This window comes from Phalacrocorax aristotelis, chromosome 23 (genome assembly GCF_949628215.1).
Source record: "Phalacrocorax aristotelis chromosome 23, bGulAri2.1, whole genome shotgun sequence".
Lineage (NCBI taxonomy): Eukaryota > Metazoa > Chordata > Aves > Suliformes > Phalacrocoracidae > Phalacrocorax > Phalacrocorax aristotelis.
This window is the reverse complement of record NC_134298.1, coordinates 6,328,827-6,343,450: the sequence shown is the minus strand read 5'-3', so window position 1 is coordinate 6,343,450 and position 14,624 is coordinate 6,328,827. Positions and strand designations below refer to the sequence as shown.

Below are 14,624 nucleotides of genomic sequence, written 5' to 3'. Positions count from 1 at the left end.
TATGTGCCTTTTGATCTCTTAAGGCAGAATCAGGAAAGCCATTATTCAAGTAGTACTGTTCAGCCTGCTGCTGCTTACTCTTCTCTGCTTTCTTTCACAAGATAAAGTGTGTCTGACCGGAGCAGCAGATATATTCTAAGGATTTAGTGCCCAACGCCAGGCCAAGGGGCCAGGGGCACAAGCTGGAACACGGGAAGTTCCACCTGAACGTGAGGACAAACCCCTTCCCTGTGCGGGTGCCAGAGCAGGGGCCCAGGCTGCCGAGAGGGGCTGTGGGGTCCCTTCCCTGGAGACATTCACCCCCCGCCTGGACGCGGCCCTGTGCCCCCTGCCCTGGGGGTGCCTGCTCACGCAGGGGTGGGACGGGGTGAGCTCCAGAGGGCCCTGCCAACCCCTGCCAGTCGGGGATTCTGTGATTTGGTGCTTTGGAGGAATTGCCCCTCCGTTACTGACAGGGGGTCTGGAGCTGACTAGCTAAGCTGCATCCAAATTTCCCGTCAGCCCAGTTTCCTTCCTCATTGTCAAGTCTAGTTTTAATTGAGCCATAGGGTAATAGCAAGAATGCATATTATTTCATGTGAACATCTAGATTACCTTTGCTTTGTTTTATACTATGCAGACTGCTGCAAGAGACCCAGCATTTATGACCCGTACTGTACTCCTGTTGGAAGATGACGTCTGCTCAGTCATTGCTTAGCCGCGTGGACAGCTTGTTTGTGGGGCTTTGGTGGGGTTTTATTAAATGTTCCCCAACAGCTCCTTGGAGAAGAAAAAGCCTGTCCTCAGGGCTGTGTTGGAAAACTCAGCCTGGGTCACTGTGCCCACAAGACTTTAACTGTGCTCCTGCTGTTCTGTCCGGTCCATGTGAAGGGTTGTAGCTGGAGCCCATCCTGAAATGACCAAAACGCACAACGCAGTGGTGACTGCTGCTGAAAGAGTAACTTCTGCAGCCTGATTCTGCTGAGTCATTGGCGAATATACTTGAACAAATGCAAGAGCAGTTCAGAAAACACTGGAAAATGTTGTTAAGCTTTTCAAAGCCAAAGTCTCCGAGTTGGACATTGAGGGAACCTCTGGCGAAGCTCAGCAGTGTTAATCTGGGAGGTGAGAGGGACAAGCGTTTTGCTGCACTGACACCCCTTTTACTGCGTGGGTAGGCTGGGAAGGGAGGAGAAGGAAGTGGAAAAGAATTTGGCCAAGATCTAATAGCCCTGATAGAGGGATGAGATGGTTATTAATAGCCTGGGATTTCCATGGAGAAAGCAATTTTAATGAAAATATAGAAAGCCTGAGTATTTACTGACCTAGCCGCCGTTCCCACGGAGGTTGATACTGTTTTGCGCCTATGATGGCAGTCTAGGGTGAAAGTAAGAATTTTCCCTAGCTTCTATCATTTCCCCAGGCTTTCCTTGTATTGTTGTACATTGAGTTTGTGCTAAATAAATCCTCAGTGTTCACGCACACAAATAAATGACGTTTAATTCAAGGGGAGGACTTGTCTGTAAGCTGTTGAAAGTGAGTATGGAACTGCTTCTGAAATCCAGGAGGGGGTTCCCAAAACAGCGTTACAATAAAGCGCGTATTAGCCCTTCTCCAGACCTCTTCGCTGCGTGTATCTCAGCCTGACACTATAAATTTTGTCACATGGTGAGATGCATGAGGAAGAGATGAGAAGTCTCTTGACCCAAACTCCCTGAGTCTGTGAGAATCTTTGGGCAGTATAGAAACGCAGGAGAGCGCGTGGCTGTCTATTCTGCTGTATCCTGACTTACCTGAATGCTTAGCTACGTGATACCTGTAAGCATGTGTGTTTTGATAAATAATCTGCATTCCTCCTCTATCGGTAACATCCTTTTCTTCCACCAATGTTGATATTTCTAAAGTGCTTTATTTGTATGCCTGCTCGTGAAGAAAGCTCGGCCAGGCAATGGTTGTATCATATCAGATCCCAGCCTTGCTCGTGTCCTCTCCTAAAATTTGAAAATCCAGGATTTGCTACTTGGATATAACAATATGCAACGACGCGGGTGTCTGCGAAGGTGTGCGGCACACGTTAATGTGCATAGAAAACTTGGTGTCCATAGCAAAGGTCCCGATAACCCCTTATCGTTCATCTCTAGGACAAAGTGCAGTTTAGATGTGATGCACACAATAGTTGTTCCTTCAGCACCTCTTCTCCCGCCTTCATCAGTATCTGCGCTATTTATTCAGACGTATTCTTTGTACCGATCTGGGGAGATGAGTACGTCATACAGCTTGCTTGTTTTTATAGGAGAGTTTTGGTAACGTGTTAGTACAGGGTGTTTGTTAAATTTATAAGTCACACAAAGAACACGCTGCCAGCAACATCTCCTCATTCTGAGTCTCTTTGAGCACAAGCAGGTTTGCTGAGAACACAGGAAAGCTTATGTACACCCCGCTCCAAGCCCACGGTCTTGAGGGGAGATGACTGGAGTGTTGCAGGTATCCCAACAGTTGCTAATCTGGGCATACGCTCTTCTCTTGAGAAAGCCTGGAGAGTTTTGGGGCAGTGGAGTTCTGTCTGTTCTCAGAATTTCTCCTGGACAACCATACTTTATCTGACAGGAGTATCTTATAAAATAGCGTATAGCATTGGAATAAAATTGTTTGCCCCATACATTTAACATTTGCATCTGACAACATTTGCCTTCTCTTTCTGGTGGTCTTCAAGTCAAAATATTAAAGCATATGTGCAAGTGTTTTCTTGTAGTCAAACACTAGTATTATCTTTGCAAAAACATTTCAACCTATGGGTTTATAATTGCTGTCGAAGAGAATGAGACCTTATTATCTTTCTACTGTCCACTTGACCTTCTCTGTTTCGTGGTATATATGTTGTGTATGTATAGGTATATGTGTGTATATGTTGTGGTATATACGTTTGAATAACCATAAACTGTAAAATAACCATGTTGATAAATTGGTACATAAATCGGTGCTTCCTGCATTCAGAGAGAGGGGTGTACACGCCAGAGACGAAAGCATGGATGCCTTAGCCCAGTATAGCATTGCAAAGTGTTACTGTCATGCCTTTACCCCAATAAACAGGACAGCAACACCAGGGTGTTGGCCTGAGCACTTGGGTGTGCCCTGGCAGAGGAATGACATTCCACAGAGGAGCGACCACATGGGCTGGATCCTAAACGCGTCTCTGCTACGCGCTGTACTCACACAGTCGGACCAATGTGGCTGTGCAAGTTGCTTTGCAGTGTTGCAAAGTACTCCTCCGACCTCTGTGGGAACAGCACTTCACGTTTAGTGCAGCTGTGTGAAAAAGGAATAATCCATGCACTGAAACCAGGCTGTTGTGTTGTTTTGACCTATGAGTTGTTAACTATTGCGTTGCCGCTCCTGGAGAGCTGTTGCCGAAGGTGTTGGCTCTGTTGAAGAGAGGCACCGGGCACAGCGATGCTCCTGCGTCAAGTAGGGGCCAAATCAGCCCAACGTGACCATTCATTCTGCCATATCCTGACCGTTTCACTGTTGGGCCACACAATACCTATACACAGCTGTTTTGATAAATAATCGCTCCTTTACTGCCGTAAATACTGCAAGGAGTGAGATTATTATTTCACAGTGGCTCACTATCTGTGTTTTCCTTTCATTTGTTAACTGCTAGGTCTGCACTTCTTTTCACAGTGCAGCTTTCAACTGAATTACAAAGAAATTTTGCTGCTTCCAGTCCTTCCCCCCGCCCCAGCCCGCTTTGTTTTCTGTGTTCTCTTTGTTTTAAATGTAGATAACCAATACGGCATCTTTTATTTCTGTTACAGAATCTTCTCTTTCCTGGATGTGGTCACTCTGTGCCGTTGCGCTCAAGTTTCCAGGGTAAGAACCTTCCTCCTTGCTGGTGGATTTTAACAGTTGATTGGATTTGGGTGACAATCCTCTCGCTCCGGCCTTCCCCACCGTGTCAAACCGGGAGGATTTGTACCAGGGAGCTTTGCGCAACTCAGCGGTTGTTGTTAGTGTCCCATATTAACGCTGCGACACCAGAAACTTCTGATGGCACCAGTGAAGGGCGACTCAAAGCTTCAGTACCGTTTTGCCGGTGTCCCAGGCCCTGAGCAGGTTACGAAGGGGAGGTGGGTGACCTTTTGCCCAAGAACTCTCTGGTCAGCCTGGGTTTGTACAGGAGGCCTGCGCTGATGAAAACACCACACTTAGATGAGTCTAAAGTGGCATCTTGTGCTTTTTGGTGGGGACACAGAAATTTTGGTTTCTAAAGATGCCACATAGTCAGTGAAAGTTTACCTTCCTACTTGGATGCAGCTGAAGTAAGTGTGAAAGAAAAAAATTAGTGTCTGTTTTGTTTAGGGTTGTTTTTTTTTCCTCAGGTAGCTCATAGTTTTGTGGGCTTCAGCTAATGAAATCCAGCTTGGTTTATTCGCTTGGGAAAAGTCCTCCAGCTGCAGGTCCAGTTATACAGAGCTACCAGATTTGTTCAGATACTTTATCCTGCCAGTATCTAATAGCAAAGACATGCAGAGGAAGCGTTACTACTGCAAGAGTGGAAATCTGGTCACACGGGAAGGCGTTTGTAGTGGTGTGCTCGCCGTGCTGGCAGAGGCGGTGCTGAGCAACACCTGTGCAAAACTGATCAGTCCTGGGTTCAGACTTGAGCCATAACTTGTCTCGTTATTCAGAGTACATGAGAATAAAGACAACCATGCTTAAACATTTTTGATTGCGTTGAAAAATACCCTGTGTGGTGCCTAGGCATTACGGTTATCGTCCCACGTTCTCTGAATAACATAGATCTTCTAGTGAAAGATCTTCAAGCTGAAATTCACTGCTCCAGCAGAACAACATTAACCCAAACGGGCCGTCAAAGATCCTTGCCGGTGTCAAAGTGCACCCGTTTTTGTCGCTTGCTCCTCTTGACACAGTCCACGGGGCATCGGAGAACCCGTTAGTCACTGTGTGACACAGCACGTGTTGTGAAGGACTGAAGTGTCTGCACAGAGCTACAGAAAGGCTGCACGTAACGTTGCCTCCATCACACATTAAAAATATGCTGTGTTATAACTTGCATCTGTTGATGCGTTTCTCTTCCTCTGGAGCTATTACTTTTATCATGGCAGTCACGAGGCCTTAAAACAAATACCAGCAAGGAGATTAAAAATGCAGAAAATCAATTAACGCTTACAGTTCTGTCGGCTGTTCTAAGCCTATATGTGGCTTGCACAAGAACTGCTATATTGTGATGGAGATGTAGCTTAGAGCATGTAAGAGATGTAGTATAAAAATACATGCACTCTTCTGTAGCGATGGACTCATGGTTATTATGAGACCCAGTTCTTTACTTTGATTACGTAGTTAAAGCTTCAAGTATAGTACTCTGATGACCACCTTTTTGATTCATTAAGGGCAGAATGGCTAACTTTCAGTTCCTGGTTCTCATTTGTAGCATGAACCACATGAGATTGTTTGTTTTGTTTTTCTTTTTAAAAACAAAAACAAAAAAACCCACATAAGTCAGTGGTAGTAAACGCTGTCGCTCTGGCAGTGCTGCGTACTTCTCAGGTAAGAGCTGGATGCTTTATCGAGACAGCTTACAAAGCTTTGAATTTCTCTGTCCGCGGGACACAGCGCCCCGTGCACCAGGCTGCGGGACTGCCTTGAGCACCTCTTTCTGCTCGAGGCAGAGAGAAGGTGTGCAAGAGACAGCCTCGCCCTCCGCTGTGGGATCTCACCGCACGGTCCTCTGTCCCAGCACCGCCGAGCCCTCCGCGCCCTCAGACTAGCGTCACTTCTCTTGTCAGCGTAGATGCCTGGCGCAGGGTCTCCTCTGGGACTCGCCTGTGTCCTGGTATCCCCCGTCTTCGTGCTGGCCCTGCTAGCGCCCTTTAAAGGCGTTGGTTGAGCTGGTGGTGCCGCGGAGGGGACTGGATTCCAGCCAGGGCCGCGAAGACGCCCGCGCTCCAGCGCTGCCTCCCGTCCTGGGCTCAGCATCGCCACCTCCCGTGGGAGCAGAAGGGGCCGGGGCACCGCGGGCTTCCCTGTTCCGGGGACCCGCGAGGAGCGGGCCGCGTAGGTGAGGGGCCTCCTGCCCGAGCACGTGGTTCTGGTAACTGCATGGTTTTCCTTGTTGGCTGTAATTACTTGTTGCTTTTGACATCTGAGACAGAATGTTGTTTCTAAAAGGAACAAAATGTAACTAGGTCCCCACTGGCGGGTGCTCTTTTTTTCGTATTAACAACACATTTACATTTTTTCCCCCCGATAAAGGCATGGAATGTTCTGGCCCTGGATGGCAGTAACTGGCAGCGAATTGACCTGTTCAATTTCCAGAGGGATATTGAGGTATAATTAAGTGACATACAAACCCATTTTTTCTTGTTAAAATGTAATTACAGGCTAGAACGGATTAATACTCCCAGCATAACCCTTTTTACCTTCCCTGGAGATAGCGATCATTAATTTTATTTCTTCTTAGCTTCAGGGAGTCTTTAAAATCTCAGCAATCCATTCAGCTTTTGAAAATGGACAGAATTACATATCTGTATCGAGGCTTGAAGGTTGTAATAGAAGGAAAGTATCGTTCCATGTATTCTGAAAACAAAAATAAGTTGAATAGGTATGTTCTTGTGGAAAACCACTGCTTCCGTGTAGCAGAATTTAGGCTACTTCTCCTTTCACTCAAAGAAACGTTAACACAGCACTGACTTAGACCATTAAGACTGACTGTCCTTCAAAACGTGGCCTGCGATGTGTCTATCCTTTCCTGTCTACCTTTAATATCAAAAACTGGAATGTAAGCGAAGGTGATTCAGCGGGACGAGGTCAGAACTGCTCCTAAAAGATGCAGCTTTGGAAATGCTTCATTGTAGCTGTTCTAAACCTGTTAGATGGGGTCTACCCGGCACCGATAGGAATGGATGCTGCTGTTGGGCTGTTCTTAAAATTAAAATTGCATTAATCAAAAAGGGACAATAAAAAAAAAACCTTAAGTCTCTTACCAGAATGTTATATCCTCTTTAAAACGTGTTGGAGGAGGGAGATAAGGGAGGGTATCACTTTAACTCGTTACAGACAGAGGCATAAACTAGTTGACTGAAGATTCACACCTTGTGGGAAGTGATGGGAAATACACACGTTATTTGTGGAGGAAAGAGTTAAAATAATCTCCTTCTGCCAGCTGTGTATCCAGGCAGCTGCGAGCCCGGGTGAGGGAACAGGCCTGTGACACTGTGGCTTCTGTGTGCTTGCAGGAGCCTGGCCTGAGACTTCTTGAAGGAAGTAAATGGTGTGATATTTGTTCTTGATAATAAAGACTATCTCTTAACAGGCCTTGGAAGTTCTGCACCCATATAATTATTTAATTTCACGGAGGTAGAGCACAGCTATCGGCGGTGCCCGGCCTGTGGAGGTAGCAGGAGCTGCTCAGCCTTGCTGCTGTCACCGGTCTGCGGAGGAGGGAGAGAGGCAGGAGCGCTGCGAATACAAACTAGGCTTTTCTCATTCTTGAGTGGTTTTTGCGTGGTTTTAATGTCTCTTTGTGTCTCGTACACCACTCTATACATCAAACACGTGTTCCTGCATAAGCACAGACTTCCCCTTTAAAACAAAATGCTTCAATGTGTTGTACCTAACCTGAAAGTTCCTGCCAGGCTTTATGACGTCCTGAATGGTGTTTGCTTTAAAGGAATAAAAATCCACCAGTTGATGTAAATTCTACATATAAACGCGTTTGAATCCTCTAATTCAAGCGTATGGATTCATAGGCCTGCTAGAGGTATTGCAGAACCCCACCGACAGTTTCAGATCTGCCAGCCGTTCTACACGGAGGCGCAGGTTGAGCGTCAGCCTTCCACCGGGGCAGCACTCCGGCGGCGCGCTGCGGCTGTGGAGCAGCTCCCGCAGCCCCCGACAGCGAGCGGCCAGATGTCTCCAGGAGCTCGTGCAGCGACCTGGTTAAGCTGGTGTCCCTTTTTTTGATTGTGGTATTATCTGGTAGCGAGCCTGATGCTTGATAGTTTTTTGGACTGGAAAAAGGTAGAACATCTTCATTATAGCGGTCTTAATAGCCAGCTAGTACTTGAAGAACCGAGTGACGTTCCTGTTCTGTGATGAGCGACCGTGTAGACTAAAGTAGAAGGGAAGGTTTTTTAATTTCTGAACACTGATACAAATATTCTCTCAATGGTTTTTGCACTTCATGCGCAATGAGAGATAGCTGGCTAAATGCTAGCTTGTAGTGGGGCCTTTGGAGGCTTCCACTGGTTAAAAATTTGAAATTAAAAAAACATTTTCCTAGGTGTCTCATACACAAATGTTTGAATCCCTTTTTCTGTGAGACTATAATTCATGGGCTGGTTCTGCTGCATCTCTATTTTGAGTAGAAATTGAAGTATCTCCGTTGCAGTACAGGGGCTGTCCCTGTTTGTACATCTTACTGCCCGTGTTGTAGCAATGGCATTGCTGCTTTCATCCTTCCTGGGTAGTCTGTGTCGATGTCCGGGAGCTCTGAACGGCAGGAGGTTCCTCAGTCACTAGCCCGAGCGGCTTTAGGTAGCTGTTCCTTGTCTCTCCATCTTCAGAAGCTGAATAATTCTCCCTCTCCCTGCCTTAGATTATTATCACAGCCTTTTTGTTGCCTTAGCGCTGTTTTACCTAGAGTAACAAACTGTTGTTAATCTGCAAAATTTTGAATTAAACTTTTGGAATGATCAGGTGACTTTAGGGTTTTAATGTCATTCTTTCTGTCTCCCGCAGGGCCGAGTAGTTGAGAATATTTCGAAAAGATGTGGGGGTTTCTTGCGGAAGTTAAGCCTGCGTGGCTGTCAAGGAGTGGGAGACAATGCTTTAAGGTAGTGGTACGGCTTCTTTCTGCTTTTAAATGGGATGTAAAGAATGACTTGGTTTCTACAACCACAGAGGACTGGAATAATTTATGAACGCTTTGGAACTGAGATCTCTGGCTTGTGTGTCTAATGTAAAACACTGAGAGCAGTAACATATAAGCCTTTCTAATTTCTCATTTTTAACTTCACCCAGTAGCCATTTTTCTCAGTTCTCATTACAATTATGCCAGCTGCTGCTTCAGGCTAAGTAGGAATTGGCACCAAATTAGAAGCTTTTGCCTTTAGGCTGGGAGATGCCAAGGCAAGATATGGGGCGACATAAATTATTTAGTCGGTTTATTTACGTATTCTGTTTGAGACAACTTTACAAAATGGTATTGGTTAAAACCAATGTTGTGGAACATCTGGAAGTCTATTGCCTGAAAAATACCGTGTTTTCTCTTTCCTTTTATTAAAGGACCTTTGCGCAGAACTGCAGAAACATTGAAGTATTGAACCTGAACGGCTGCACCAAGATCACAGATGCGTGAGTAGCGTTCCCATCTCTGCTCGCCCCTCATCCCCTGTTCTGTGCGCACCGTGGTATATTCTCCACCCCCTTTATTTTTTTAAGGGGAGGCCAGGCTTGAGCATGCAGTAGATAATATAAAGCATGTCATATGAAATGTATATGACTGTGAGTAGATCTATTGCATGAGTGCGCCTTGTGTGCTCTCTTTCAGTACGTGCACCAGCCTCAGTAAGTTCTGCTCTAAACTCAGGCACCTCGATTTGGCTTCCTGCACTTCCATAACCAACCTGTCCCTGAAAGCACTGAGGTAAGAGTCAACAACATTGACTTTTGCCAGTTGATTCCAGAGAGCGTGACCCACCAGTGCCCCGTGTCTCTCGTGTGCCTCGGAGGAGACTGACGCAGGCTGAGGTGTAACTGTGATTAGAATTCAGGCATTCCCCAGCAGAGCTCAACATTCCCACGCTGTGCCTCCTGGTTTGCTGAGACACAGGAGGACTCAGTAAAAGCTGCCCTCGACCTTGTTTGTATCCGTCCTGATGGTTATTAGCAGTAGAAGACGAATTACATTCCATTAAAGCCTTGGAGGAGGGATTTTAGGGGAGACAAAAGTCTTAGTCTGCCTTTTTAAAAATACTCGTTTAGTAAGAGTCAACTTCTTCATTGGAAGTATACCATGGCGTACTGAGCAATTGCTTACATAGCTAGAGGGTGAACACCAGCGTGTGACTATTTGTCTTTTTAAACTGCTTAGGAGGCATATAACTGCTTAAATCTGCTAAATGGAATTGCCAAGTAATCTAGAAAAGGAAGGGACAGACAGACATTGGTGGGAAGATACTGAGACAGAAAAGGAGGCAAAAAAAACCCACTAAAGGTAACAATAGAGGCCAAGCTATTAAAAAAAAAAATAAATTCAAGTCACATACCAGTGGAAAAAAAATAAAATACAGGAAAGATGTATCACGGAGAAAAAAATACTGGAGGGTGAATCTAGGCACCAGAAGAAAACACAGATTTGAAAGAACAAATGAATGATTAACTTGTTTTTGTAGCTACATCAAAATACTTTGAGCCTTTCCCTGAGGGTCTTCATCCTTGACTCTAATTTCACGTGGTCACATTTGTGCTGCAGCTATCTTATATACATGATAGCATCTATACCTCTTCCTAATTACAAATTGCGCTTGAGCGTTACTCGTACTGGCAGCTATTTGCAAATGCAAAGTTACGCATGGAAAGTTAGACACAGAAATCAGCTCTGGTTTGGGTTTTCATTGAGGGTGCTTTGGCTGCATTCAGATCCAGAAAGCCCAGAGTGTCTGTCCTCGTACAGGAGCTGGGAGGTGTCCAAAATGGGGTAAATCGATGGTCTTTTACCCTACTAATGCCCTGCTTTAGAGCTCCTCATGCTGCCTTTGGAGAGCTCGTCACACCTGGAGGTGACGTCCGACAGAAGCGTTCCCCGTGGGGGTGTGGGTGCGCATCGTGCTGGAGTGGGTCCCAGAAATGGGTATTTCCCAGATTCTGGCTTGAAGCAGGATTTCCTTCCGAAACAAAACCAAGTTTGCACACGCTTTTCCTTTCACCTCCCAAGCGAGGGATGCCCACTGCTGGAACAGCTGTATATCTCCTGGTGCGACCAAGTGACTAAGGATGGCATCCAGGCCCTGGTGAGAGGCTGTGGTGGACTCAAAGCCCTGTTTCTGAAAGGCTGCACGCAGGTACGGCTCTATGGAGAGTGCTCACGTTGAATGATGTCAGCTGGCTTATTTCTGCTGTAACCGCAAGCGTGGGGATGAAGTATTGGGGGATTTTTCTCTTTCCAGAAATGTTACGTTACTGAAATTGCTCACAATCTGTCTGTTGGAGATTAACTGCTTTTATTGAAATTCTTAATAGCTTTGAGCTCAGCGTGAATAGTGGGACAGCGAACAAATTGCATATCTAGCTGTAGAATCATTCTTCTTTTTTTTTTTTCCCCATCGGGAACACATTGAGCAAACTTTTTTAAAGAGGAGACAGCTCTGTTATTCATGGCCAGGCCCATCCATTCCTGAAGGCTCAGAAAATTTGAGAAAGCGTGACAGTACTTTCATCTGCGCTGGTGATAGGATTTCCTCTGCGTGTCCTTTGGATCTTCTAGTTTGTCAAAGAGAATCACCGCGCGTGTGACTCCTTGAAAAGACTTCTCTGCAGCCAGCCAGGAACGTAGTACTATTCCCTCACGTGTATCGTATGGCTCTTGAGCTATAACAGTGTGTTTTGAAGAGGCTGCAGAGACGGTGGTGCTTGGACTTTGGAATGTATAAATACACTAACTCTTACAGCTGAAAGGGGGTTTCTCACCCCCGTTAGGCTCCTTGTTATTTAGACTAACTTACTTTCTTTCATCCTTCTTTACTGTCTTACCTGGTGAATCATTGAAAAGTTTAATATGTTAAATATTTCCCTGTATTACAGCTTGGCTGAGGAGTTATATCAATTATGAACTGGGGTGTTCAACCTTGAGCATTACTCTTCCAGTGAACACGAGCTCCTTGCAAAGCTCATTCACAAAGAATGTGGGGGCTAGTTCTTATTTTTTCACTGAAGTGGGCTGGGGTCCTTTTAACACAGACAGATAGGCTAGAGAGGAGCAAACATTTATCTCAGAATCTTGTCCTTGAAAAGGCAGAGTAAAACTGACCCTGCAAGAGTTGAAACCTGTGACCCAGAGGCCCCTGGGAGTTTTAAGAGCCTCAAGATAGACCTGGAAAATGACCCCTGCTCTGCTAGATCCTTGTACCCAAACACTGACAGCCCTTACTTGTTTTGGATTTGTTTGTTTGTTTTTTCTTGGGGGTAGGGATACCTTAAGTACGAGTCAATAAGTGCCGTTTTTTTCTGCTGTGTATAGAAAAACAGCTCTGTGTGTTTATTTTGCAAAAAGCTTATTTCTCCTGTGCCTGGACCCAAACTCCTGAAAGGTTATGATGATAAGCAAAGCACTAATACAGAGGTTATGTGCACAAAGCAGTAATACCCTTGTGTGCACAAGCAAGCCCAGCTGTAAGGGCTACAGTCAGTAGTTTTTCTAAATTTATACCACTGTTGGGTTTTTAATATGGGTATACATGGCTGTAAAAATGACTTGATTAAAGATAGAACAATCTCAGCCTATTTTGAGAATCCAGGTCATAGAAACAGCTTGAGTTTCTAGTAATTTATGGAGTCGTGAGTAATATTGATGGCAATACATCCTTGTTATCAATTACTTGCCATCTGTTCGTATAGATGTAAGAATAGCAGGCTTTTTTATCATCAGAAAGCAACCTGGGCATGTTTGTGCTCCTCGCGTTGAAATAAGCCTTCTTTTTTTCTGAGTTCCAGTATTGCGATATAAAAATGGTGTTACTCGTGGGCCCTCACTAGTGAACCTTTTCCTTAATTCCTGTAAATAGTTTCTGATTCCACTACTTGCTTTGTTAATGATGCATGTTGGACAGATCAGCTTTTCTTTAAATAAGTAACTCAGTGTTGTGGGTCTTTTGAACTCTGTTCCTGAGGTGGTTTGAGGAAGGGGGAAGAAAAAAAGCATGCAGTTATTGTGTGGATTTTGAGATTTCGGTGCACTGCCCTCCTTCCCTATACGTATCCAGACCACAGATGCTTTATTGTTCTGAAGATTTATTTTGACGATTACTTCAAGTATTAACAGGTTGCTTCAGTCTCTAAATTTTTCTTTCCAGCTTGAGGACGAAGCTCTGAAATACATCGGTGCACATTGTCCTGAACTGGTGGCTTTAAACCTTCAAACATGCTTAGTAAGTGAAGCTTCCTATGATTTCCCTGCGCATTTAGAGGCCATCTCTAAGCAGAACCACTCATCCCAGAAACGTCATCATCCGTGCAGACAGGGCAATTGTAAATTTTACGAGACTTTTCAAAATCGTTGATGAAGAACAGCTTTTTGGTAGCGTTCAGTAATGCTGAATAAGCCCCTGAAACAGTGTCAGAGAATTCAGTTTGTCAGAGTGCTTCGTCTCTTTGCCCTGCCCACGGGGCTTCTAAGCTCATTTGCAGGACTGGCTGGAAAAATTCTTTCCATCGGGCTGGAGTGTTTGCGTGGTGATTTGCCAGGCGGTTCCTCCGGTCTCTTTATAACACTGAACCCAGAAGTGCAGTTTCCCTGCACAGAAGGGCTCTAAATCAGATATTCTGCAGTGCCAAAAATGGCTATTTATGCAAAAAAAAGAATTGGAATGGGCTCTTTGTACATACCATCATGCAGTTTGACGCAGTGGTGACTGGACAGTCTCTTCCACGGAAGCAGGCAAAGCCTTTGGGGGCTGCAGGTCTGTCCTTTCCCAGTCCTGTGGAAGGAGTAGCTTTACCAGTTACTAGACTGGTTAGAGACTGGTGCCCATCCATCTGAGACTGGGTGCTTGCAAAGGAAGAGCCAGGCTGTTGGCAAGTTCCAGACCTGTGTCTAGGGGAGAGGCAGGAAGGGGAGAGGCAAACAGGCAGAAGGGAGAAGAAAACTAATATGGTTTTTGATTGCCTTAAATGAAAATACTGAGTTCTTTGCAGTTTTTATTTCATCTCACCCTGGCGCTTGGGCTTACCAGCCCCCAGGCTTGCTGGTTTCTATTTTAAATGAAGCTGTGCCAGTCCCTAGGCTGGTGTTTTTCTGTGGGGATCGAGTCTGGCTGCCTCTGAAAATCCAGAACCAAAGAACTGAGTGAGGTTTAACGTGGTCCCCCAGCACACACAGCCTCTGCCACCTATTGTCCCTTTATCCCTCACCCCACTGTAAGCATCGCTCTCCATCCCCTGCAGCTCCTTAGCACAGCCACGCCGAGCCCCAGCCCCTCGTGCTCGCGTGGGGAAACGCCTGGAGCAGATTCATGCACCGGTGCCGTCCCAGACTGGTGAGCAGGGCAGGCGGGGCTGGACGGACCCCGTGTGTCCAGGCACAGCGGGTCGATAAGCTGCTGAGCCACGGGGTGAATTTAACGTGATGTGGGCTGTGAGCCTGTCTCTCGCAGTTCAGGTTTTGGTCCCAAATCACCGAAGTGTATTTTTAAAAGGTTGGTAGTGAAAACAACCTGCTGCTTGTTTTGTTGGTAACTCTGACTGTTAGGTGCTTTCTTGTCTTGAGTTTCAGCCGGGAAGGTCTGTACAAGCAAGAGTTGCAAAGGAAGGCAGGAGACCGAGTCTGGGCCCGCTGCTACGGTGCCTTCCCCCATCGCTCACGTGGCCCAAGCTCAGAAACATTTCCGTGCTTGTGGAATCATTTTCCA

General features: G+C 45.8%; 1 protein-coding gene across 4 annotated transcripts in view; it reads left to right on the top strand.

Moving 5' to 3' along the window:
• The window catches only part of FBXL20 (F-box and leucine rich repeat protein 20), a 43,962-nt gene that overhangs the window by 20,642 nt on the left and 8,696 nt on the right, over positions 1-14,624 (top strand). For all 4 annotated transcript variants that reach the window (XM_075117075.1, XM_075117076.1, XM_075117077.1 and 1 more), the window contains exons 3-9: positions 3,795-3,849; positions 6,253-6,327; positions 8,740-8,834; positions 9,286-9,354; positions 9,551-9,646; positions 10,937-11,063; positions 13,071-13,145. In XM_075117075.1, the coding sequence (XP_074973176.1) occupies positions 3,795-3,849; positions 6,253-6,327; positions 8,740-8,834; positions 9,286-9,354; positions 9,551-9,646; positions 10,937-11,063; positions 13,071-13,145 (592 nt within the window). The remainder of the gene's footprint in view (positions 1-3,794; positions 3,850-6,252; positions 6,328-8,739; positions 8,835-9,285; positions 9,355-9,550; positions 9,647-10,936; positions 11,064-13,070; positions 13,146-14,624) is intronic.